This window comes from Schistocerca americana, chromosome 2 (assembly GCF_021461395.2).
Source record: "Schistocerca americana isolate TAMUIC-IGC-003095 chromosome 2, iqSchAmer2.1, whole genome shotgun sequence".
NCBI lineage: Eukaryota > Metazoa > Arthropoda > Insecta > Orthoptera > Acrididae > Schistocerca > Schistocerca americana.
Window position 1 is genome coordinate 824618968 of NC_060120.1, and position 27558 is coordinate 824646525.

Genomic DNA, 27558 nt, shown 5'->3' on the forward strand with positions numbered 1-27558 from the left:
AATCACTCTGCTTATAGACTTGACTCCATGTCATAAGAGACTATAACAAAAAGTTAGCTCACTGTAGCATAAGAGGTAAGTTATTAAATTTATTTTGAAGCTATTTCTCTGACAGGCTACAACAAGCATATGCAAATAATCAGACCTCATAGTTGTTGAAAATAAAATATGGTATCCCACATGGCCTGATTTTTTCGACCCTTTCTCTTAATTGTTTATACAAATTATTCCTCAAGTCATACACCATATGAGAATGTCATTGAAATCATGCTGATAACAACAGTTGAAAATTTGCAAATTGCTCAAAATGACAACAAAGAAACAAATGAGATGACTGATCACTGATAACTAGCCAACCAACTGTTCATTAAGAAAACAAAAACTGAAGAATTGTATTTTAATCTCAGAGCAACTAACACCAAGTCTGAAATTAAGAATGTGAAGTTACTTTGACTTGAGAATGATAAAATGCTGTCATGGGTCAGACAAATAAACTACTTAAGCAGCAAACTAGCAAAAGTACTATTTTTGTTACATAAATAAACACGAATTGTCCACATGCTTAGCTGGGTGGTAACATGCTCGCCTCCCATGCAAGTGGGCCCGGGTCTGATCCCCGGCTGGGTCGGAGATTTTCTCCGCTCAGGGACCTGTTTATGTGCTGTCCTCATCATCATTTCATCCTCATCACCAGTGCACAAGTTGCCCAATGTGGTGTTGACTGAAATAAGACTTCCACTTGGCGCCCAAACTTTCCCGTATGGGGCATCCCAGCCAACGATGCCATATACTCATTTCATTTTTCAGCACGAAATGTCAGTAAGAACCTTTTACCCTGCTCTGTGGGGAAATGCATCGTTTTCTAATGGCAGAAAAACCCATTAGATGTATTCTAAGTTTATCTCTGTGAGAGAATTACAGAAGTCATTTCAGATTACTTTACATAATGATGGTCCCCAGCCTTTGCATAAATAATTCGTTAATTTATAACAAAGGAAATTTATGCAAACTCTTACACAAGTTTTAAAAAGTCTTTGAAACTTGGCTACAAAAGCATGAATTTTACTTGATGAATGAATTAATGGAGAATGATGTTAAAGAAATGTTCTTTAAGTACAGTAGAAGGAGGATGTGAATTGGAGAGGACCCCAATCAGTGGAAATGCTGAATGATAAACTGTGGAAGAAAATGGAAGATTTTAAGAGACTTTGTCAATGCCCTAATAAGCAGAAACATTTCAGGAAGAAGAAGAAGACTTAATGTCCTACATTGCTTCATGTAGCCATAAGTATTTGTAAATGTGTATTTGCATTTTTATACCAAAGTCTACAGCTGTCATTTATAGCTTGTCTCGTTGGAATTTTTATATGGAACTTAAAATACATAAGAACTTGTCAGTGTTATGTATGATAATTATGTTTAACTCAGTTTGAAAAGATATTCTTACGAATGATATAATGTTTAACTGATGATTTTTCAGAACCAGTCAGAAGGCAAAACTCAAGAGCATTCTGCATTATTTTGACTCATTGGAAGGCAATGGTGTTCCAGAAGGCAATATGATATTTTCAAGAATGGTAATGACAATAGTAATAGTAATAATAATAATAATAATGATAATGATAATATGTCCTACTTTTCCAGTTTAATAGCTGTCACTTAAATAAGCAGTTTATTAATATCTAAGAAGTATTCTTCCTAATTCAAAGCAAAATTAAGAACATTTCTCACTAGCCAGCACTTCTGTACTATCTGGTTATAAAGATACAAGGACTGGAAATTCCTCTTAGTTTCATGACTGATACTAATGTTTACAAAAACACAACATCACAAGTAGCAGTGCTTTGTAAATTTGTACCTGTCTTACAGACATAGGTAGGTTACTATTTTGTGGGAAAATACCAATGTAATCACATAAACATTAAACTAGCAGTAGGTGATGAACCCTAGCTACACTATGTGATTAAAGGTATCCAAACACCCCCAAAAACATATGTTTTTCACATTAGGTGCATTGTACTGCCACCTTCTGCCAGGTACCCCATGTCAGTGACCTCAGTAGTCATTAAACATCATGAGAGAGCAGAATGGGGCACTCCGCAGAACTCACGGACTTTGAACAGGTGATTGGGTGTCACTTCTGTCATACCTCTGTACATGAGATTTCCGCACTCCTAAACATCCCTAGGTCGATTGTTTCCAATGTGATAGTGAAGTGGAAACATGAAGGGACACATACAGCACAAAAGCATACAGGCTGATCTCATTTGTTGACTGACAAGAGACTGCCTAAAATTGAAGAGGGTGGGAGTGTGTAATAGGCAGACATCTATCCAGACCATCACACAGGAATTCCAAACTGTATCAGGATCCACTGCAAGTACTATGACAGTTAGGCAGGAGGTGAGAAAAATTGGATTTCATGGTAGTGCGGCTGCTCATAAGACCATATCATGCCAGTAAATGCCAAACACTGTCTCGCTTGGTGTATGGACCATAAACATTGGACGATTGAACAGTGGAAAAACATTGCTTGGACTGATGAATCATGGTACACAATGTGGCGATCTGATGGCAGGCTGTGGGTATGGAGAATGTTCAGCGAACGTCATCTGCAGCTTGCGTAGTGCCAACAGTAAAATTTGGAGGTGTTGGTGTTATGGTGTGGTCGTGTTTTTCATGAGGGGGCTTGCACCCCTTGTTTTTTTGTGTGGCACTATCACAGCACAGGCCTACATTGATGTTTTAAGCACCTTCTTGCTTCCCACTGTTGAAGAGCAATTTGGGGATGGCGATTGCATCTTTCAACACGTTAGAGCACCTGCTCATAATGCACGGCCTGTGGCAGTGTGGTTACACAACAATAACATCCCTGTAATGGACTGGCCTGCACAGAGTCCTGACTTGGATCCTATGGAACACCTATGGCATGTTTTGGAACACTGACTTCATGCCAAGCCTCACCGACCGACATCGATACCTCTCCTCAGTGCAGCACTCCATGAAGAGTGTGCTGCCATTCCCCAAGAAACCTTCCAGCACCTGATTGGACATATGCCAGCAAGAGTGGTATCTGTCACCGAGGCTAAGGGTGGGCCAGCATCATACTGAATTTGAGCATTACAGATGGAGGACACCACGAACTTCTAAGTCATTTTCAGCCAGGTGTCCGGATACTTTTGATCACATAGTGTATTTTATATAACTGTGGAGGCAATATCAAACAATAGAAAGTCCAGAATTGAATAACAACAGTATTGTGAAAAGGGTAGATTGCCGCTCACCATATATGGGAGACGTTCAGTTGCAGACAGGCATTACAGAACGACTTCTGTACATTTTAACTTTCTGTCAAAAGTCTCTCTTCTGAAGTAGAAAGCACACACACACACACACACACACACACACACACACACACACACACACACACATTTACACAGGCACGACTCACACACAAATGACCACTGCCTCTGGCCACTTTGACGAGTTCTAACTGTACTTGATGGGAGCAACAATCCATTGGGCGGGGGTAAGAAGGAAGCATATGGCAGGGAGAGGAAGGGGGCAGGATGCTGTGTAGTGTAGCTTGTTGGAGTGTACAGGTAGTTGGGGGGGGGGGGGGGGAGAGGGGGTGGGAAGGAGACGGTGTAGGAGATACCTGTGACAAGACTGGAGGATTCATTGCAGTTGACAAAAGCATTGTCTCTATTGAGGTCAATATCGAATATGACAGTGAAGTTTGCATGTAACAGGTCTATGGGAAACTAAGTTAAATGTTGAATTGGATAGATAAGAAAATCTACTTGCCAAGCAGTGGTAGAACACGCGCATGAAAGATGGTTGTAATTGGTAAGCTTTTGGAGACAGTGGCTCTTTCTTCAGGCAGAAGTCTAGAAGGGAAAGGAAGAGGGGTGGAGAGAAAAGACTGGAGAGATTCCAAAATTCTTTCAACAAAGAAGATGATGTAAATATTCCAGAATTCAAATCAAGAACAGCTGCCAACATGAGTAACTTGGAAGTAGATATCCTTGGAGTAGTGAAGCAACTTAAATCTAGTCGAAAATGTCTACCATTAGGTTCCTTTTGGAGTATGCTGATACAATAGCTCCATACTTAACAATCTTATACAACCGCTCACTTGATGAAAGATCAGTACTCAAAGACTGGAAAGCTGCACAGGTCACACCAATATTCGAGAAAGGAAGTAGGAGTAATTCACTAAATTATAGGCCCATATCATTAAGGTCGATATGCAACAGGATTTTGGAACATATATTGTGTACAAACATTATGAGTTACCTCAAAAAGAATAGTCTATTGACATACAGCCAACGCGGATTTAGAAAACATGTTTCTTGTGAAACGCAATTAGCTCTTTACTCACACAAAGTGTTGAGTGCTGGTGACAAGGATTTCAAATTGATTCTGTATTTCCAGATTTCCAGAAGGCTTTTGACACTATACCATGCAAGCCGCTTGTAGTGAAATAGCGTGCTTAGGGAATATTGTCTCAGTTATGTGACTGGATTCCTGGCTTCCAGTCAGAGAAGTCACGGTTCACAGTAATTGATGGAAGGTCATCAAATAAAACAGAAGTGATTTCTGGCATTCCCCAAGATAGTGTCATAAGCCCTCTGCTGGTTTGATCTGTATAAGTGATTTAGGAGACAATTTGAGCAGCCGTCTTAGGATGTTTGCAGATGAAGCTGTCATTTATCATCTAGCAAAGTCATCAGAAGATCAAAAGAAATTGCAAAATCATTTAGAAAATATATCTGTATGGTGCTCAGTGACTTTAGGAGGATATAAGATGACTTAGACAAAATTTCTACTTGGAGTGATGAATGGCAGCTAGCTCTAAATGTAAAGAAAGGTACATGAGTTAATGTGGATGAGTAGGAAAAACAAACCCATTATGTTCAGATACAGCATTAATAGTGTCCTGCTTGATGCAGTCACATTGTTTAAATGTCTGAATGTGACATTGCAAAGTGATATGAAATGAATCAAGCATGTGAGGATTTTGGAAGGGAAGGTAAATGATTGACTTGGGTTTATTGGCAGAATGTTAGGACAATGTGGTTCATCTGTAAAGGAGATCACATATAGGGCTCTGGTGTGACATACTCTTGAGTACTGCTTGAGTGTTTGGGATCTGCATCAGGTCAAATTAAAAGAAGGCATCAAAGCAATTCAGAGCTGGGCAGCTAGATTTGTTACCAGTGTGCTCGAACAACACACAAATATTATGGAGATGCTTCAGGAACTCAAATTGGAATCCCTGGAGAAAAGGCAACATTCTTTTCAAGGAATACTGTTGAGAAAATTTGGAGAACTGGCATTTGAAGCTGACTGCAGAAGGATTCTATTGCCATGAACATACATTCTGCATAAGGACCACAAAGATGAGATACAATAAATTAGCTCAAATGGAGGCATATATACAGTTATTTTTTCCTCACTCTGTTTGCAAGTGTAACAGGAAAGGAAATAACTAGTGATGGTACAGGATACCCTCCACCATGCACCATACGGTGGCTCACAGTGTACGTAGGTAGAACAGGTGGTGGTGGGAGGATGTATGGCACAGGTCTTGCATCGTGGTTTATTGCAGGGATACGAGTCGTGAGGCAAGGGGTAGGGGGCAGGGATGGAGTAAGTATGGATAAGGATATTGTGTTGGTTTGATGGGTGGCAGTATATCACTCTGGGAGGGGTACAGCAAAAGGTAGCCAAAACCCTATCAGGAAATGTGATTCAATTGGCGAACCACAGGTGCTTTTGAGTTACAAGGGAACTGCTCCTTTATGGTCAGTGAAGTCCTCAGTGAGACCCTTGGTATTTGTGGAGAGGGACTGCTCGTTACTGCAGCTGCAACAATGACAGGTGGCTAGGCTGTGTGGAAGAGATTTCTTGGTGTGTAACAGGTGGCAGCTGTTGAATTGGAGTTATTGCTGGTGGTTAGTAGGTTTAAAATGGGTGGAGATACTGATGTAGCCATCCTTAAGGCAAAAATCCTCATTGAGGAAGATGGATTGTTGGGTTGAAGAGGACCAGGTGAAGCAAATTGGGGAGAAAGTGTTGGTGGTTGGAAGAATGTGGACAGGGTGTCCTCATGTCAGCAGTGAAGCTGAACCAAATGAGGGGTTTGGGATTCTGCATTGTTAGGAAGGATTCATCTAGATGGCCTATGAGTAGTTTAGCATCAGATGGTAACATGTGGGTGCCCATTGCTGTGCCATGGAATTTTTGCAGGGGATGCCTTTAAAGGAGAAGTAACTGTGGGTGAGGATAAAATTGGTCATGATGAGCAGCAAGAAGTTGTAGGTATGGAGCCAGTCAGGCATTGACAAAGGTAGTGTTCAGTAGTGTCAAGGCCATGGGCATTAGTGATGTCAGTGTAGAGGGCATCAACATTGACAAGCAGAATGCTGTGTGATTAAGGAACAGGAAGTATGGAGAGTTCATGAAGACAGTAATTGGTGTCTTTTATGTAGGGATGTAGGTTATGGGTAATAGGCTGAAGATGTTGGTCCACAAGAACAGACATTCTCTGAGTGGGGGCACAGTAACTGACTATAACATGGTGTCCTTGGTGGTTGGGTTTATGGATTTTAGAAAGCATATAAAAGGTAGGAGTGTGGGAGTGGTAGGGTTGAGGAGAGAGATTGACTTAGACAGAATGTTCTGGGATGGGCCTAAGGATTTGAGGAGTGACTGGAGATTCTGTTGGATTTCTGGAATGGGTTCACTATGGCAGGGTTTGTAGGTAGAAGAATTTGACAGCTGGTGGAGTCCCTCCATGAAGCAATCCCTGTGGTTCAGGATGACAGAGGTGGAGGCCTTGTTAGCAGGTAGGATTATAAAGTTAGGATCAGTTTAGGTGGATTGCAGTTCTGTCTGTGTATGTAAGATTGGGGAATGATGGTGGGGCAAGATTTGAGGTTAAGAAATTCTGGAATGTTAACAGGGAGTGATTTTGGGGGCAGTTGGGGAATCATGGTTGGACGTTGCCATCCATTCCTTACCTAGCCACCTGTGGTCATCGCAGCTGCAGTGATGAGTGGTCCCTCTCACTGAGGCCTTCAGACCAAAACTACCCGCCCAGCCTTGTACAGAAATATATCTCCTGTGCTTTGTTTCTCCAGCCTCTTACTACCTCCCACACATCCACTGTCTGGCCTCAAAGGAGCACTCCACTTGTGACTCAGTACCATACAGGACTGGAGCAACTGAATCACATACTCCGACTAGGGTTTCAATTACCTCTCCTTGTGTCCTGAATTAAGGAATATCGTACCAACTATTCTTCATCCCTGCCACTGTGGTATTTCATCACCTACCAAACCTACACAATGCCCTTGTCCAACATTACTCCAACCTTGTCACCATCCACTTGCCTTACGGCTCATATCCCTGCAGTAGATCAAGATGTAAGACTTGTCCCATACATCCATCCTCCATCACCTAATCCAGTCCAGTCACAGGCATCTATTATCCCAGCAAAGGCAGGTCTGCCTGTGAGGGCAGTCATGTGATCTACAAAAAGAACAGCAATCACAGTGCTGCTTTTTATGTGGCTATGATGACTAACAAGCTGTCTTTCTGCATGGGTGGCCACCAACAAACTGTGGCCAAGAGACAGATGGACTACCCAATTGATGAACATGCTGCCCAAAACAATGTCCAGCCCTTCAACAGTTACTTCACAGCCTGTACCATCTGGATCCTTCCTACTGCCAAAAGCTTTTCTGAACAGTGCAGGTGGGAGCTCTCTCTGCAATGCATCCTTTGTTCCCATAACCCCCCTGACCTCAACCTTCACTAGTCCCTGTCCTCCAATTTCCTAACCCTTCCTGCTCCCACTCCAGTGCAACACAGCCTTCCATTCCACTAACGTACCCACTAGTCCTCTAGTCCTCTTCCCCCACCCCCCCCCCCACCCCTCCCATCCAACCTATGGCTCCTCCTTACCCCCACCACCCGACTGCTGCTCCCACTATGTGCAGCTACAACTCAGTCTGGCCACAGTAGCCAAAGACAGTGGTCATGTGTGTGTGTCTGTGTGTGTGTGTGTGTGTGTGTGTGTGTGTGTGTGTGTGTGTGTTTTTGTGTGTATAAAAATATATGCATGTGTGCATGCACTTTCTATGTGCTTTCTACCACAGAAGAAGGCATTTTGACCAAAAACGTAAGTGTATAGCAGTTTTCTTGTTGTGCCTGTCTGCAACTGCAACTCATATCCTCTATAAGGCGAGTAGCAATCTATAATTTTCATAATATTGTTGTGGAAGTAGCATTTTTTCATATAAGTTAGCAATTCTCCTTCTATTAACTGATACAGGCACAAATAGTATTAAGCTATATAGTGATATTTTACTGTTAATACAGTGCAGTATTTAATTTCTTATGAGTTACTTATCTTTGGTTTATGCATACATAGACTCATTCCTCATTCCTAATGGTTCTTGTCACTGATGGGATATATGGAATATGAAGAATTAATTAATTTTATTTACTTATTCAGCCATTTTATGTATTATTAACTAATTAACTTAAAATTAAATAGAATTAATGCTGATTTGATTGCTGAAAGCTATATTACAGTCCATTAAATATGTAATAGAAGACAATCACAAACAAAAAAGTTTAAGATAACAACTACAAATTTTTAAAAAATCAGGGTGAATGTGCAATGTGACAGAAATTTGTTATTGAAGTTATTGAGGCTTTTGGTGTTTTTGTGATCGTCAATCCATTGTGATCTTCGATCTGATGACTGGTTTCTTGCAGCTCTTCACATTAATCTGTCCTGTGTAAGTTTCATTCCCTGCTCAACTACAACTTTCCTTTCCTACCCTTTTACTTTTATAATTGCAGTCTGGTTTCTGTACATGTTCTAATTAAACTTTTACTCCCTGTATTTTATACCTGTTACTTTCAAAATTGTAGTCCATTCTACACTTTCAAAAGTTTTCTCTAAATGTACAAATGTATGTTTATCTTTCTTCATCCTATCTTGTAAGATGAGCCATAGGGTCAGTATTGTCTGACATGTTCCTGCATTTCTCTGGAACCTGAACTGATCCTTCCTGCAGTTGGCTTCTACAAGTTCTTCCTCTCATCTGTAAATAAGTTGTGCCAATATTTTGCAACCATGACTTATTAAACTAATTGCCTGGTACTGTTCATGCCTATCTGCACTTGTCATCTTTGGAGTTGGAATTCTAACATTTTTCTTGAACTCTGAGGTTATGTTGCACACAAGATGGAATATTTTTGTTGTGGCTGGCCCTCTTAAGGGTCTAAATAATTCTGAGGGAATTTCATCTGCTCCAGGGGTCTTGTTTCAGCTTAGGTATTTCAGTGCTGTGTCCAGTTCTTTGCACTGTGCAATACCTCCCATCTCATCTTCACCTCCTTCCTCTCCCCTTGCATAATTCTGTCCTCAAGTGTGTTGCCTTATAGTGACAATTTATATTTTCCTTCAAAAATCCCTTTAATTTTCCTGTAGGTGGCATATATCTTCACCTCACCATGCATGTTTTACAGCCTTGCATTTGAGGTTTGTATTAAGACTAAAAGTATGAGTGTGTAAGGAAATGAACAGCTGCCTTGAATATCTGGCATTCAAGAAAGCATTTCACCAATGTTTATTTACAACAAAAGCCTGATGGACAATTCAAGAACTGAACAGAATTTTTCAGGATTTTAGGGTACGCTACTAAATGCACCTGTAATTGCTCAGTATTTTGCTGGTGCCTATAGCAAGTGTTATCTAAGACTATGGATCTATTGCTGCTGTCACCTTATGTAGCAAGTTTGTTTTAATCTGACCAAATACAGGGTGTGGCACATAAAACCAGCCTGTAAAGTCAACTCATGAACATAATGCAACTGACTCTTCTTTTCTACCAAGTTTGAATAAAGCTCTTCCAGAACTGGCAAATATGTCACTGTTCACTGTTGTCTCAAAGAATATGGGCTCTATAACTTGTGTGGTGGAAATGGTACACCAAATACAAATCTTCTTATCATACAAGGGCACCTGGTGGATCTTGTGTGGATTTTCTGTCCACCAATACCAGTTGTTTTAGGAATTTAAGTATCCAGACAGGTGGAACCATCCCTCATCATTCATGATAAACCTTAGTGGGTCCCAGACACCACTGGCAACATTTCTCAACAGCCATAAAAAAAAATACACTCTCTTCTGCAGGTCAGGCTCCTTCAGTTCTTGCACAACACTTACCTGGTGCAGTTTTAATGTCAGTCAACTTAAAACACATCTGCAGCTTCTCTTACTCACATAAACCTGTTGGCTCAGTCTTCTGGTTGACTTATGGGGACTTCTTGTCATTATCTCCTGCACTTGCCTCTTTAATTCAGGTGTGCAGAAAGGTGGTGGTCCCTTCCGGGGAGCCTTTTGCACTGATCATGCACGCCACCATTTTTCAATCAATTCCTGTATGGTGCTTTTGCTGGCACAGAAGTACTGGAAATTTCTCTTGAAACACTTTGTTTTCACAAAAGATCCAGTTTGAATGAATGATTCAACCATGGCAACATGCTCTGGTAGTGAATACAGCATTATCACACACTCACACTAACCTGGCTTCACACAACGAGGCCTTTTCCTCAGCTGGTTTCGACAAGTTTCACTGGCTGTGGCTGCAGCTGCTTTACATGACAACAAAGTTCCACACAGTGTCAGTACATCAGGGGAAATGGTTAATTCATGTGCAACTGTTTGGATAGTGTTTCTCATTTTCCATTAATATTGATTTGTGTGCACGCACTGGAACATCATCATTTCAGAGGTTGGGCCAATTTTAGGTGCCACATTCTGTACATAGACATTTCAGACACACACTAAATGAAACATTGTGGTTATGGGTTGTTGTTGTTGTGGTCTTCAGTCCTAAGACTGGTTTGATGCAGCTCTCCATGCTGCTCTATCCTGTGCAAGCTCCTTCATCTCCCAGTACCTACTGCAACCTACATCCTTCTGAATCTGCTTAGTATATTCATCTCTTGGTCTCCCTCTACGATTTTTACCCTCCACACTGCCCTCCAATGCTAAATTTGTGATCCCTTAATGCCTCAGAACATGTCCTACCAACTGATCCCTTCTTCTAGTCAAGTTGTGCCACAAACTTCTCTTCTCCTCAATCCTATTCAATACCTCCTCATTAGTTACGTGATCTACCCACCTAATCTTCAACATTCTTCTGTAGCACCACATTTCGAAAGCTTCTATTCTCTTCTTGTCCAAACTATTTATCGTCCATGTTTCACTTCCATACATGGCTACACTCCATACAAATACTTTCAGAAACGACTTCCTGACACTTAAATCTATACTCGATATTAACAAATTTCTCTTCTTCAGGAACACTTTCCTTGCCATTGCCAGTCTACATTTTATATCCTCTCTACTTTGACCATCATCAGTTATTTTGCTCCCCAAATAGCAAAACTCCTTTATTACTTTAAGTGTCTCATTTCCTAATCTAATTCCCTCAGCATCACCCGACTTAATTCGACTACATTCCATTATCCTCATTTTGCTTTTGTTGATGTTCATCTTATATTCTCCTTTCAAGACACTATCCATTCCATTCAACTGCTCTTCCAAGTCCTTTGCTGTCTGACAGAATTACAATGTCATCGGTGAACCTCAAAGTTTTTATTTCTTCTCCCTGGATTTTAATACCTACTCCGAATTTTTCTTTTGTTTCCTTTACTGCTTGCTCAATATACAGATTGAATAACATCGGGGAGAGGCTATAACCCTGTATCACTCCCTTCCCAACCACTGCTTTCCTTTCGTGCCCCTCGACTCTTATAACTGCCATCTGGTTATGGGTAATAATCTAAAATAGTGTCACTGTAAAGATTATATAACCCAGAAGCTTAGTTTTATATGTTTTACACATCAGAAGTATCTCTCATTGTATGCACTTGCTCTTTTTGCATGCTTTCATTTCCTGTAGTCATATGGTATATTCTGGGTTAATGTAGCTTTAGAGGTTAGTTTGAGCAACTGATAACCCATTTTAACCACTTGTCAAGAAAGAATGCTCTTTGAAAAATGGCTGCTAATTTTTGAAAATGAATGTTGTTCTTTGACAGTAATTCAGTTTCCAGATATTCAAGAACAAAGTAAAAGAAAGTCTTATTAGCCAATTCTCCTATAATTTATCAGAATATTTCGATTCTAGGATGTAAATTATGGCTCCCACTAATATTCATATTATACGCGTTCCTAACTTTTTTAGTATATCTACAGATGCTAGTGTTTTCTAAATCAGCAAAGTTATATAAATGGTTAGTATGAACTAGTAGATAAAAGCAGAGATTGATAAGTAAAGGAACAATGTTTCCTTTTTCATCTTTCTTTGACTTGGTTCCGCATCCATCAAAGCTATTTTCATGATGGAACTTATAGAATATGATGTGTGAATGAATGGATGCATGAATGAACAAATGAATGAATGATTGAACAACTCATACAAATATGAAACAAGAATCATTAGATCAACAACAGATACATGTTACTACAGAGTGGAAAATTTCAGATTTATTAAAAAAAAAATAGTAGTAATTCTATTATCTGCATCATCTACCAGTACTCATTCATTGCCTTGTAAATGCAAATTATTCAAGATTAGTGGTATTTAATTGTTAATGCAGTCTGTGGATTTCCTGATAACTACTCTTCTTTGCTAAACTGCAGTTCAGCTCATTTCACAGTCCTGTAAGCTATATTTCATAATTGAATTACTGGAAGAACTAATATGTTGGCTTGTGATACTTCAGTTTACATGAAGAGGAATGTACATTGAGATGGACAATGGTCATGAGACAGCAATGTGCACATTTACAGATGGTGGCAGTATTGTGTACACGAGGTCTAAAAGGGCAGTGTATTGGTGGAGCTGTCATTTGTACTCAGATGATTCATGTTTAAAAGTTTCTGATGTGGTTATGGATGCACACTGGGAATTAACAGATTTTGAATGGGGAATGGTAGTTGGAGCTAGAGCATGGGACATTCCATTTCAGAAATCGTTAGGTAATTCTACAACCTGGGTTCTGCAGTGTCAAAATGTCAAATTTCTGGCATTACCTCTCACCATGGACAACACAGTGGTTGATGGCCTTCACTTAAAGCAGCATTTGCTTAGAGTTGTCAGTGCTGACAGACAAGAAACATTGCATGAAATAACTACAGAAATCAATGTGGGATATGTGACAAATGTATCTGTCAGGACAGTATAGCAAAGTATGACATTAATGGCCTTTGGCAGGGGACTTCCGATGACTTTTTGACTCCATGCTGTGTCAAGTTGCTGCACTAAGTTGGGGAAAAGGAGGTCTATCATGATATTAGAAGGTATCCCATGACTTCTGCCATCCCAGTGTATTTTAAACATTTGTAGAAGCGGTAGATATTTTCAGATAAGAGTCCCTTTACTAACAGCATGACATCACCTGCAACACCTCTCCTGTGTTCGTGACCATATTGATTAAACCCTAGATAACTGGATAACAATGGCCTGGCCATAGTGTCCCAATTTCAGTTGGAAAGTGCTAACGGTAGGGTTCGAATGTGGCACAGACTCCATGAAGCCATGAACACAAGCTGTCAACAAGGCACTGTGCAAGCTGTTGGTGGCTCCATAATGGTTTGGGCTGTGTTTACATGGAATGTCCTGGGTCCTCTGGTCCAACTGACCACTGGAAATTGTTATGTTCATCTACTTAGAGACAGATTCAGCCATTCATGGACGTCATATTCCCAAATAATAGTGGCATTTTCATGGATGACATTGCGCCATGTCATTGGGCCACACTTCTTTGCAATTGGTTTGATGAACATTCTAGGCAATTTGTGTGAATTATCTGGGCACCTGGATTGCCCGAGATGAATCCCATCGATCACTTTTGGGACGTCACTTCCTGCAAAAAAATCCTGCACTGGCTGCACCCACAGTTATGGATGGCTCTAGAGGCAGCAGGGTTCAGTATTTCTGCAGGGGAATTCCAGTGACTTGTTGAGTCCATGCTGTGTTGAGTTGCTGCACTAAGCTGGGCAAAAGGAGGTTCAATGTGATGCTGGGAGGTATCCCATGACATTTGTCACCTCAGTGTATTTTAAATGTTTGTAGAAGCAATATACATTTTCAGATCTCTGTTAAAATTTTTTGCTTACTTTTAGTTTGTTTAAAAGTAGTTATTTCTGGTTAATGTAAATGCCATAATTCTATGGAATATGAAGAATTAATTAATTAACTCAAAATGTCTAAGAAACATATAGATAGGTGGCCCCAACCTATAATATAATATACTTACTGCATAATAGAAGACAATTACTGAAAATAATTGTTTCATTCTGATATAACACAATTTTGTAATAAATTTGAATTAAGGCACCATTTTCTTAATATCATTTTTGTGTTAATATGTGACTGAGGTTTGTTTGAATTTAAAAGTATGAAGTTGAAATGGAAGAAAATGTGGACAAAAAAATTAACTGATCTTGTGTAAGAAAAGGTCTGAAGACCCTAATCTGATTAGGTTTGATAAACAGTGTAAGACACTGTCATCCTGACTGATATATATTCCATCATTTTTCTGTTTCTTCATTATCCTTATAACACTGTAATGTTTTACTACTGATATGTTTCGTTATTCATTGACATCAGTAACTTTTCATAATGAAGAAAATCATTGTAAAAAGGTATTCGGAATTTATGTTTTTATTTTATTATTCAGTTATGATAACTTGATTACTGTGTGTGTCATTTAGGTTATGACAAGCAAAGAGTGGCTAACAATAGAGGACTGGCTGGAATGTGGAGTTCCACTTATTCCTGTGGTAACAAAACATGAAGGAAGATTGGAAAGGTCGGAGCCTGAGACACTACAAGTGTGCTTCTCAAGCAGTCATTTAGGAGGTGATGTTCTACATGCAGGCTCTTCACAGGTGTCTCTCATCATGATTAATTTCACCTACACAAAATTTGGTTTTGATATCCTTATAGGTAGAATTTATGCACTGCTGTACGTAGTAATGAGAAAAATTAAATGTTTGCAAGTGATTCGTAAAGATAATCTCTTTGTCTAATTTACTTGTAAGGATTATGACAATCATTCTGTCTCACTTGTGAAACATATACTGCCTGTATTATTTGATACATGCTGTATTAAATAGCCAATATGAGGGTACATAGCATTTGTTCTGTGGTTCGCTGCAATTTAGCAACATGATAGGCAAATATAATGGTTTTTCATCAAATAATTCTCTCTAATTACACCTACCCAAAAAAGGCCATTGCTGGCTAAACTTAAGTATTAGTCTAAGCAGGAGGAAGATTCTTGACTCTTAACTAGGTGTAGCGGCAGACCTCTTACAGAAATGATATGAAACAGTACAAATACAAGCTTGTGATACACTTATGTCTCATTACAAGTGGTTATTTATGTATGAAAAGAGGGAGAATACTGATGCTGAGATATGTAACCACTTTACTAACATAAATAATTACACAACTCAAAACACATGTGTTAACATAGGATGTACATAGTGCACAAAGACAAAACAGAAGACAAAGACATAACACAAGTATAGTTTTCTTAGTATTCAGTTTAACTCATTCATATTGACCTTTGTGATCAGTGTTGCCATAGAGCCTCCCTCACCCCCCACCCCCTTCTCTTCCCTTCCTCTAGTACAAAACACAGGACATAGATAGGTTAGATGGAGTTGTCGCTAATCCTGAACATATTCTTGCAGGAAAGCGGGCAGAGTGGTCAGCCATATTCAGTATGGGAAGATTCACTCTTGTTGTTATGTGGCAATGGTGGCAGGACATCAGCTACCTCAGAGAAGTAAAACCAGCTGGAATGAAGGCACATTGGTTGAAGCATATGTAGAAGTGGATTTTTCCAGTTGTGGTGGTAGCTCGTCTTCCTCTTCCTGTTCCCACAGTGTCCAAGCTGGCTTGAGGAGCTGAATGGAGACCATTACTGCTTTGCCATTAAGCAAGGGAGAGAACATTTGGTCCCCATGCCAGAGCACCTTGTGATGGTCTGAATAAAGTTGTTAAAGGGCTGCTCATATGGTACCTTCACGGAATGTCGCATGTGGGTACAGTTCTTTATAAGGTCTCCTGCGCGAAAACCAGCCATACGCTATGAACTTTGGGAGGCAGCATCCAGACATGAGATGTATGTTGTCTAATGTCAACTGCTAGTGACAGTAACTCCAATGTCACCAATGGTGATGTGGCAAGAGGAAACCAGCAGGGAGCTCAAGCATTCACCACACAATATTTCAACTAGGGATGATTTCATATCCTCCTTGTATGCCATGCAAATTCCCAACAGAACCCATGGAATGCTTCAGTCCACAATGAGTCATGACACTTCAGGGCTACCTTAAGCATACAATGTCACCATGCAGCCAACCCATTGCTTTCTGGGTGATAGGATGTAGTGTGAAAACAATACACATCACAAAATGTACACAATTCTGTGAAGAGATTCGATTCAAACTTATACCAGTTGTCAATAGTGAATGGTGACAGGCCCCTGAAACAAGCAGTTATGTATTAATGAAAGCCAAAGCATTAGACTTGGTTGTCATGCCCTATAAAGGTACGGTTTCCACTCACCACATCATCCTGTCAATTGCAGACAAAATATATCAGAACTCATTTGACTCAGGTAACAGCTCAGCCAGGTCAAAGTGAACATATCGTAAACAGCATATAAGCACGTCAAATTTACCCTGTGACAGAAATGTTTGATGCTCTGTTGTGCTGCTTTGGCAGGCAAGACTGGTGTGTGTCCAGTGTCTGCAATCAAACTTTACCCTTGACCAAACAAAGTGCTCAGTTACTAACTTCGTGGTGAGGTGAAAAGCTGTAGGTAATAGGTTACGCAGACTATTGGAGGTGGACCTGCAGAATTTGACCAGAACAAAAAAAAAAAAAAAGTCTGGCCTGCCCTACAGGGTATCAGACTACAGGCGAAAGTTAGTGTTGGGAATCTAAATGCATTCTAACTTTAATCTGGTGCTGGTGCCATCCAGGAATCCCATTGACTGTTGGTCTTCTTTCTGCTCTTTAGCAAATTCCCTGAAATCAGTCAGTGCACTAAGTACTTGAATGCATGACAGGTAAACTGTGACCACATTTTCCACTCCGTTTATGCGATGAATGTTGGTAGTAAATTATGCACTGTAGTCAAACTGTCTGAAACTGACACTTATCTTGGAATCTGAGTCAACTAGAAGACTCCAGTTGAGAATGTAGAGAAGGCTATTGTGATTGGATGCAAGAAGCAAGCTAGGTTGATTAACATGTATAGTGACTTGACAAGCATTCTTAATGCTGCAACCTCTGATACCTACTGAAGATCATATGTTGTGTTTGGATGCTCACATGGGAAGGTGCACTTGGGTGCAGTGGTGCTGAAACACACATGGATCCAGCACCTATGCACACTCTTGTCAGTTTCTGTTGGGACTTTGAGTTAGCATGAAGTGTTGACCAGTCCATTATTGCCAGATGATTGTGTTGAGTCTCAGGAGCTGGGAGCCATTGACCTACAGAGGGTTCATTGTGATTCATCATATGTATTTGGCCCTGCTTGGTTACCAAATGGCACATCATTGCACAATGTGGCTACTGTCGGTATTGTTCGCTGATGGCTGGTGGTTAGCAAGGATGCCCATCTTGTAAGGCAAGAACACAGTCAGAAATTTGTAGTTTGACTTCTCGAGTGAGTCCTTCATGCAATACAAATGGCAGTTGAAAAAAAAAAAATGAGGCAATTGATTCACCCATGGCCCACAATGTATTGTTTGGTATTAACTTAGGATCAAATAAGTGCCAAAACTGTGAAGGAGTCCATTCACTCATCTGCTCTCACGAAATTTTCTGTTGGATTTGTTGTTCAGGTGTTTAGCATAACCATCGCTATAACGCTGCCTTGGCCACCTCAAACTTGCAAAAGACAGGTGGTGACAGGATAGTGTCACTGATGATAGAAGCATGGCTATCTGATGTTACACAGTCATGTGAAATATTTTGCTGATGTTGTGAGCTGAAAACACAGATTCAACAATGATAAACCAAGATTGTGGTCTTTCTGAAAGAGACTGTGGCAGTTTGGTAACACATACTGCATGGTATGGACATTTCTGGAAATGTGTGTGTGTGTGTGTGTGTGTGTGTGTGTGTGTGTGTATGTGTGTGGTAGTATATGAATTGATCTAGGAGTATCATCAGATGCAACCACATTGATCAGTTGTAATGTGGTAGATAACCCAGATATCATTTTTGTGTGACCCAATCAGCTGGGTTCCGCAAGGGAGCAGAAATGGATTTGTCACCTCGATAAGTGGTGTAGTAGCACACTCGAATTGAGAGCTGTATGAACACAATGATGGACTCTCAAGCATAAAAATCAGTTGTATGTCCAGTAACACCTTGGGTATCAGTTACTTTTGCTTGTATGTTAGAAATACTTATATAAGATCCATGGAAGGTAACACAGAACGGTGATGTGTGGGACCCAAACATTCTTGTACACAAATGGAGGAGGGTTGGAATCAGTTTCACTTGTTTTGTCATTCTAGTATTTTTCCATATTATTCCATTGCACCACATAATCCAACAAAAGCACTGTCAAGATAGGCAAAAGGTCCCAGTGCCCTTTGTTGGTCCACAATGTTCACTGTTCAACAGGATGGTAGCATTGTGTATTTACTAAATCTGTAGAAATTATATGGTTATCACAACCACCAAATTGGTTTTATCTGTGATTGTGTGGAGGCATAATAAAGTGCTCACCACAAAGATGACGTGCTATAGACACGAAATTTAATCGACAGGAAGAAGATGCTGTGATATGCAAATGATTAGCTTTTCAGAGCATTCACACAAGGTTGGCGCTGATGGCAACACCTACAACATGCTGACATGAGGAAAGTTTCCAACCAATTTCTCATACACAAACAGCAGTTGACCGGTGTTGCCTGGTGAAACGTTGTTGTGATGCCTCGTGTAAGGAGGAGAAATGCGTCCCATCACATTTCCGACTTTGATAAAGGTCGGATTGTAGCCTATCGCAGTTGTGGTTTATCGTATCGCGACACTGCTGCTCGCGTTGGTCGAGATCCAGTGACTGTTAGCAGAATATGGAATCAGTGGGTTCAGGAAGGTAATACGGAATTCCGTGCTGGATCCCAACGGCCTCGTATCACTAGCAGTCGAGATGACATACATCTTATATGCATGGCTGTAACGGATCATGCAGCTTTGTCTCGATCCCTGAGTCAACAGATGGGGACGTTTGCAAGACAACAACCATCTGCATGAACAGTTCGATGACATTTGCAGCAGCATTGTCTATCAGCTCGGAGACCATAGCTGCGGTTACCCTTGAGACTGCATCACAGACAGGAGCGCCTGCGATGGTGTACTCAACGATGAACCAGGGTGCACGAATGGCAAAACGTCATTTTTTCAGATGAATCCAGGTTCTGTTTACAGCATCATGATGGTTGCATCCGTGTGGTGACATCACGATGAACGCACATTGGAAGCGTGTATTCGTCATCGCCATACTGCCGTATCACCCGGCATGATGGTATGGGGTGCCATTGGTTACACGTCTTGGTCACCTCTTGTTTGCGTTGACGGCACTTTGAACAGTGGATGCTACATTTCAGATGTGTTACGACCCATGGCTCTACCCTTCATTTGATCCCTGCAAAACCCTAAATTTCAGCAGAATAATGCACAACCGCATGTTGCAGGTTCTGTACGGGCCTTTCTGGATACAGAAAATGTTTGACTGCTGCCCTGGTCAGCACATTCTCCAGATCTCTCACCAATTGAAAATGTCTGGTCAATGGTGGCCGAGCAACTGACTCGTCACAATACGCCAGTCACTACTCTTGATGAACTGTGGTATCATGTTGAAGCTGCATGGGCACCTGTACCTGTACACGCCATCCGAGCTCTGTTTGACTCAATGCCCAGGCATATCATGGCCATTATTATGGCCAGAGATGGTTGTTCTGGGTACTGATTTCTCAGGATCTATGCACCCAAATTGAGTGAAAATGTAATCACATGTCAATTCTAGTATAATGAATACCCGTTTATCATCTTTATTTCTTCTTGGTGTAGCAGTTTTAATGGCCAGTAGTGTACCTTCATGATCACAGTGAGTACACAGTGCACTAGATGAAGACAAGATAGAAGACAAAGACATTACACCTGTATAGTATTCTTAGTATTCAGTTTAATTTGTTCATATCAACTTCGATGGGCAATGTCACCACAGGTGAGAACTTGAGTGTGAGTTGGCAAAACTGATGACCATGACATCTTTACAAGCTCAGATAGTTAATAAATATTCAAGTATTCATTCATAAAATAAAGTGAGATCAGACATTATGTACAGTTCACATGAATTTGAATTGTACCTTCAGTTTTATATGTACTACAGAACTACATTTCTTGTGTCATGATGCTGGTAATATCACAATGACATATATTAGTGAATATTCTGTCATTAAAACATCCATCATACTTATTCATACATCAAGTGTAGACTTTTCTGTCATATGCTGCTGGTAAAAGCTTCTCAGGCTTGCTTCCAGGTGGCTGCATTGAAATTCCGTTACATTTTGGTGAATGTCACTCTCATCATTTTCTTTCATAGTGCAAGTTTGTGTAGATCTCAGTATATATTGAGTGGTGGCTACCACTGCCAACACCTTCACCCTGACATGAGAATCACAACCCATGTGGGCTGGCAGAAACTCAGATGAAGCCCCAGGATGTCAATGATAACAAGAACAGTTGTCAACATGGTGTACAGTTAACTAGATGCTGCTACAACCTCGCCCCTCTCCAAAGACCTGAACTTCACTCCTGTTCCAAATGCGTTACCAAAACATAACATTATCATCACTGTTGAAGAAGCAGTCCATGGCCAACCAGTGGAAAAGGCAGAGGAAATCATGTGTGAAACATGCAGGATCGTCCCAACTCCAACTTCCAGAACCAAATATGAAAACAGCAGAATGGAAAGCACTATGTGCTGACAAATGAAATGTGAAAGTTCTGCTGTGCATTGACAACTACCACCTTACGACAGGATACAGCCAACATAAAGCTAAAGAAAGATCCAACAGTAGAGATGGCAAGAAAAACAATAGCTCTGCTTCATGAGTCAGCTCTTAATGAAAGAAGATACAGTGATCTATCAAAAGGCATCAGCACCACCATGCCTATATGGACCATCTAAAATTCACAAATAAGCTGTACCACTATGGCTTATAGACAACACCATTAATAAATTCACTTATGGAATGCTCAAGTGTCTAGCCTCACTTATAAAACCCATACTGGAACACTTCAGTCACCATGTGAAGAAGTAGGCCAAATTCATGATAATGCTGAGAAAGGGATGTGGCTGCAGATGAATGACCTGATGTGAGCCATGACATAAAATCTCTTTTTTCATGAGTACCATTTCAAGATGCTTTGGTAGTCTTAGCAGATCATTTTGAGTCCCAGTCATTGAAGGTATTTGAACATGTCATTGCAACCTACTTCAGATGTGGTGGGGACTTTTGTGAAGAAGCTGATAGGTTAGACATGGGCTTTCAACTTGCCCCTTGGATTGCCAATCTCTATACGCAGCCCTTCCAGGAGAAGGCATGAAAAACTGCATGGCATGAACCTAAAACTTCTTCTGTTATGTGGATGACACCTTCGTTGTGCAGCAACATGGGGAGAGACACTGAATTAGTTTCTGGACCCCTGGACCAGCTGCCATCGCAAAATACAGTTCACAGTGGAGCTAGAACAGGATGGATGTCTTCCATTTTTAGACATTTTAATAAAAAGAAATGCAAATTGTACCCTAGAACACACCATCTGCAGAAAGCATATACACACAAATGTGTATCATCAGCCGGCACAATGATACGCTGTTCTGACAACTCTCGTTCACAAGGCACATGCTGTTTGTAACAGAGGCAGCCTCCCAGTTGAGATGCAACACCTAAAGGTTTGTTTTGCCAAAATAGGGACAGAGAAGCATCGTAGGGTGAGGAAATGAGTCATACAGCATTGGAAAAAGAAGAGGTAAAGAAATAGAAAGAGAAATTAGCCTTTATCCCCCAATTTTGGGTCTCCTCAGCCAAAAATTGCAAGAATCATTGGGGGGAGGGGAGTAGGAGGGGGGGGGGGGAGGATCAGAGCTGTCTTTCAACCTCTAAAAAAACAAAAGATATGCCGGGCTTGGCAAAGGACAAATTAAAACTTCAAATACCTGGTACATACAGCATCGCTTGTGATTGTGGCCTCCAGTACATTGGCCAAACATAGTGCTGCTGCTTCCAATTCTGCATGGAACACATTAGATGTGTGTGTCTGGAGCAGTGCAAAACACAACCTCAGTGAAGGACACGTTTTAATTTGAGAAAAATGAGTCCTGGACTAGTGGCTTATGGGGAGCATTATTCAAGACTCAATTGAGAAAGGCTCCATCACAGTCTCATCAACAGGAATCAAGGCTACTGGTTAAGTTTGATATGGAATCCTATACTTGCAGTCAACACTTCACAAGTCTGGGCAAGACTGAATGCACCAAGAGTTGAGCAGCTGTCTTCCCTTTACTGTGAGTTGCCAAACCCCACATCATGGGGAAGGGGTTGAGAGAGTTGAACACCACTCAGGTATATTATGGGATGCCAACATAATGTCAACACTTAGCCAGAAGATGATGAGTGACACTCATCAAAATGTTGTAGAATTTCAAAACAGCTGCCTGGATGGATGCTCAAAAATATCTTATCGTATTACCTGTGTTAGACTACATAATTTTCATCTTCTGTGTTGATAAAAAACTTTCACATTTGTACTTACATTTTTAACAATGTAGCATGTTTATGACAGTGTTGTATGAATCAAATGACATATTTTTAACCTATATTTCAGTGAAGTGAAAGAGTATTGACTTTCACATCATTTCCATTTACAAAGATTGCTGTAATAAAATAAGAAATTACTTAGTGGTGTGGGAGCTAAGAATTTTTGTTTTACTTTCTTGCATATTAAACAAAGGATTTGACATGTTTATTAACATACAGAACGACTCAAAACACTTGTTACAATTTACTGATTCTATTGCTAAGTATGTATTTTATACTGTTGAGACTGTAACGTTGTAATAACACCATGTTATTTAAATTTATGCATCCAAACGAAATGATACAACCTACTGCAAAGTGACAGTGACAGGATGGCTATCCAAACTTTAAAAAAAATGTTCCCTGAGAAGTGCAGATGTGAGGAGGAAGATAGTGTCAAGAAGCTTCTGATAAATATTAATGGTGAGCAGGGGAGGGAGTTGGCTCTCAGCTGAGCTATATACCAGCCATAAGCAGTACTTTCACCATAGTTTTTAAACATCAGTAATTTATGTGGAATAATATTCATATAATTAACACACTTTGAAATATTAAATATTTTAAAATTTGTGATTTATAAAACTCAGTAAAATTCAATTTCAGTCCTAGGCAAAAAATACAAAATTCCCTGAGAATTCCAGGTTTTCCAGAATTTACCCCCTGTGTGAGTACAATATGAGAGTTGGCTAGGGAGGGGGGGGGGGTTCAGGGAAAGGCGAGAGAGAGAGAGAGAGAGAGAGAGAGAGAGAGAGAGAGAGAGAGAGAGAGAGAGAGAGAGAGAGAGAGAGAGAGGGAGGGAGGGAGGGAGGAAGAGAGACAGACCTGGGTAAGGGGAATAAGTTGATGTATTTGTATTTGAGACAAGGGTAAGGGCCTTGTGTTAATTACTGCTTCTGAGGCTGTTTTAATAAGAGACAGTCATTACTGAACACAGAAAGTAAGCTGTTGTATTTGCTGTCTGCCTGTTCATTCACCATGTAAGTGGGTCGGAAAATATGTTGCCTGTGTAATTCTAGACCCTCTAGTTTGATGAGTTTTGTGCTTGATAGTTGTCTGTGGTAAATACAAGTGATTACTTTCTATACTCAGTAATGACTGTCTCTTCATACAATGGCCTCAGAAGTAATGAACACAATTCCCTTATCCCTGTATCAGGTATAAATATATCAACTCATTCCATTTACCCAAGTCTCTCTCTCTCTCTCTCTCACTCTTTGCCTTGCCTTTTGCCCCCCCCCCCCCCCCCCCATGAACCAACCACCATATTGGACTCACTGTCGCTTTGCAGTAGGTTGTTTCATTTCATTTGTATGCATAAACATAAATAACATCACATTATCACATTATTACTAGGTTACATTCCCAGCAGTATAAATTACCCACTTGGGAAAAGAAGCAGTAAAGTGTAATGGGTATATTGAGTATGTTAATATGCTTGTAAAATCTCATTTTGAATATAGAATGATGTTAAACAAAAATTGAACACTGGAAAATCCAGGGTGGAATGTAACATCATGAAAAGGATAGTTGCTACTCACCATGTAGCAGAGATGCTGAGTCACGGAAAAGCACAACAAAAAGACTGTCAGAAAGTTAGCCAGAAGAGTTACAGCAGGGCTTCCCAACCTGTGGTCCGCAGATCCCTTAGGGGTCCGCCGGCTCTTTCTAGGGGGTCTGCGGCCACCTTTCACCAAATCGTGTAAAATAATGAGTAAAATTATTGAATAAAAATGTGAAAATCAAATTCATCACAATTTTTTTTTCGTGTGAAAAACGTGTACTTTTACTTCAGGTCGTATCCCCAAACAGCCTTTGCAGTTCCTAAGTGAGAATGTATACACAGTTAGTGCCGGAGAGTGTGCCTTCTCTTATCGACTGTTTAGCAACAATACGGGGGTCATTTGTGTCCCGGCTCACGGCGCTAGGTGCGCTGAAACCTTTTACGTATGCGCGGAGCGAGTTTTGTCGACCAATCACAGCGCTTGCTGGCACGTATGCGGCCCCAGGCATCATTAAACGTTAAATTTGCTTTGTCAGTGCACTATCTATTTCATAAGTCGATTTTTGACCAGTTTATTACTTCTAACATGGATCCGTGGCTGAAGTCAGGATCATTGAAGAAGGGTGCAGTTTCTCCATCGCCTTCACAACAAGGGAAGTTTCCAGTTGAAATGAATGATGAGGGAGGACGATCAAAGGAAGACTTTAGTTACATACATTTGAACATTTTTCTTCGGATTTCACGAAAAACGACACACACACACACACACACACACACACACACACACACGACTGTTACGAAATATGCATGCTCGTTACACAACAGTAGCCAAATAGTGGAAGTGAACAGACCATAAGCGGCAGCTTGTCAGCAGCGAACAGTTTGGACGTGACGTTGATTGCTCTTGGAGGAAGACAGCTCCATCGTGTGAAATTTCAATTACCAAGTAATTTTAATAAGGCTAGAGTGTGTTGAACAGAGGGAGTATGTCAACTAGTAAGTGTCTGGATAAAGTGGGAATTCAAATTGGATTGTTAATTTCAAGTTGTTTTCATGTATCTCTAAACCAAAGACTATTGATACTTCGGGGGAAGGGAGGGGGGGAGGGTCATTGGGAACATGGCACTTGCATTAAGAAGCTTTCAGTTCCCATGGGTTTCGCTCTGAAATTTAAAGTTACTGTGCTCTTGACTGACTAGGGGTCCGCCATGGATTTTCGACTGAAGAAGGGGTCCGCCAGCTGAAAAGGTTGGGTAGCCCTGGGTTATGGGAAAGTAGGATGTATTGCAGGAAGCTGGAAGAGCTTCCACCTGTGGAATTCAGAAAAGCTGGTGTTGGTGGGAAGGAGGTAACCCTAATGGCCTCAACTTTGATTAGCCATAGTCCTTACTCATCTAGCCCCTTCCCTGATCCCATCCCAGCACTACACAGCCCTCTTTTCCACCAACACGCCCAGTCCTTATACTTCTTTCCTGCTATGCCCCTATTCTCCCCCCTTCCCCTCCCCCTCATTGAAACACCTGACTGTATCTAGTTGGCCTGTTCTCCACCTCATCCCTGCACACTTCCAGCACCACTTTACTGTCCTCCACCCATGCCCTGCAATCCTTCCCCCTTCCTGCCCCAGCCTCCTGCTTACTCCCACCCGGTTGCCTCTCCCATAATGCACTGCTTCTTGCATTCTGGATCCAGCTGGCAGAGACGGTGGACGGTGGTCGTGTGTGTGTGTGTGTGTGTGTGTGTGTGTGTGTGTGTGTGTGTGTGTGTGTGTGTCTATTTTTGACAAAGGCCTTATTGGTTGAAAGCTAACTTTCCAACAGTCTTTTTATTGTGCCTTTCTGCGACTCAGCATCTCCACTACATGGTGAGTAGCACCTATCCCTTTCATAATATTGTTAAACAGAAATTGTTAGTTGTCAGTCCACTAACTAGTTTTTTACTTTATTTCAACAGCCTGTGTATTGTATTGTATTGTATTTATTAGTCCAGTAAATCTTACATGTACAGTACAGCACATCAGATATTGGACAGGTCAAAGTATATCTTACAATTAAAACACTTTAGAAACTAGAAAATTATGTTCACAAAATTTTACAGCATTTCATATACTGGGCAAAACAATGTTTACAACTGAATACATGTATAAGCCAATATTAACGATTACAGTATTCGCATGATCCTCACTTAAGCTCTAAGGATTTTTGAGGAACTCTTCTACACTATGAATTGACATGTACACCAGAGAATTACATTCACAGACTTTTACTTCATATACTGTAAACAACATAAAACCCAATTGCATATTCCATCACACCACTGTAACATAGGTTAAGTAAAAATCATTTGAGTCATGTAGTAATGACATAAACATGCTCAGTTTTTTAAAAATTTAATTGCAAATGTGGAAGTTTTTCAGTAATATAGAAGATGAATATCGTGTCATCAAACACAGGAAGTATGGTATAATACTGTATCTTCTCTTATTAACCCCATCTGAGATAGTTTTCCCATAAAACTATCAACTGTATCATCCTGTTACTGAGAAACTGAAGCAAATGTAAAGCCCATTAAGACTATACAGTCTTTGAAAATGGAGTTGCTGCTCTGAAACATAGTGGAAAATCATTAGAAATTAAAAAATTGTGACTAAAGATGGAATGTTATTAATAAATTAACATATTTATCAGCAGTATTTAGAATTTTGTCTCCTAAGGATAAGCAATAGCCTCTCATTCTGCCCCTGCATAACTCCAAATAGTTTGGTATTTACAGTTCTGTATCATGTAAGTACTACATATTGTGATGAATTACTTAAAATTTGCCAGGTCAATGATTTTTTTAAAAAAAGAAAGAAAATATAACAACTATTCATAGTATTATGGAATTCACAAATTTTATTTTCTATGAAATAGGAATTTCTCTTTATTCTGCAGCTTTTACTTAATATCATCATAAGTAACTTAATGCCATTGAATATTAGTTTGTAGGAAGTTCCTAATTAAATAATACAAGCAGTGGGCTTACATCTATTACCCAGCATGTATGTTTG

General features: G+C 40.3%; 1 protein-coding gene across 3 annotated transcripts in view; it reads left to right on the plus strand.

Annotated features, from left to right (window-relative positions):
* LOC124595441 (probable poly(ADP-ribose) glycohydrolase 2) overlaps nucleotides 1–27558 on the plus strand; it is a 457210-nt gene that overhangs the window by 389073 nt on the left and 40579 nt on the right. For all 3 annotated transcript variants that reach the window (XM_047134183.1, XM_047134185.1, XM_047134184.1), the window contains 2 exons: nucleotides 1481–1577; nucleotides 14816–14992. In XM_047134183.1, the coding sequence (XP_046990139.1) occupies nucleotides 1481–1577; nucleotides 14816–14992 (274 nt within the window). The remainder of the gene's footprint in view (nucleotides 1–1480; nucleotides 1578–14815; nucleotides 14993–27558) is intronic.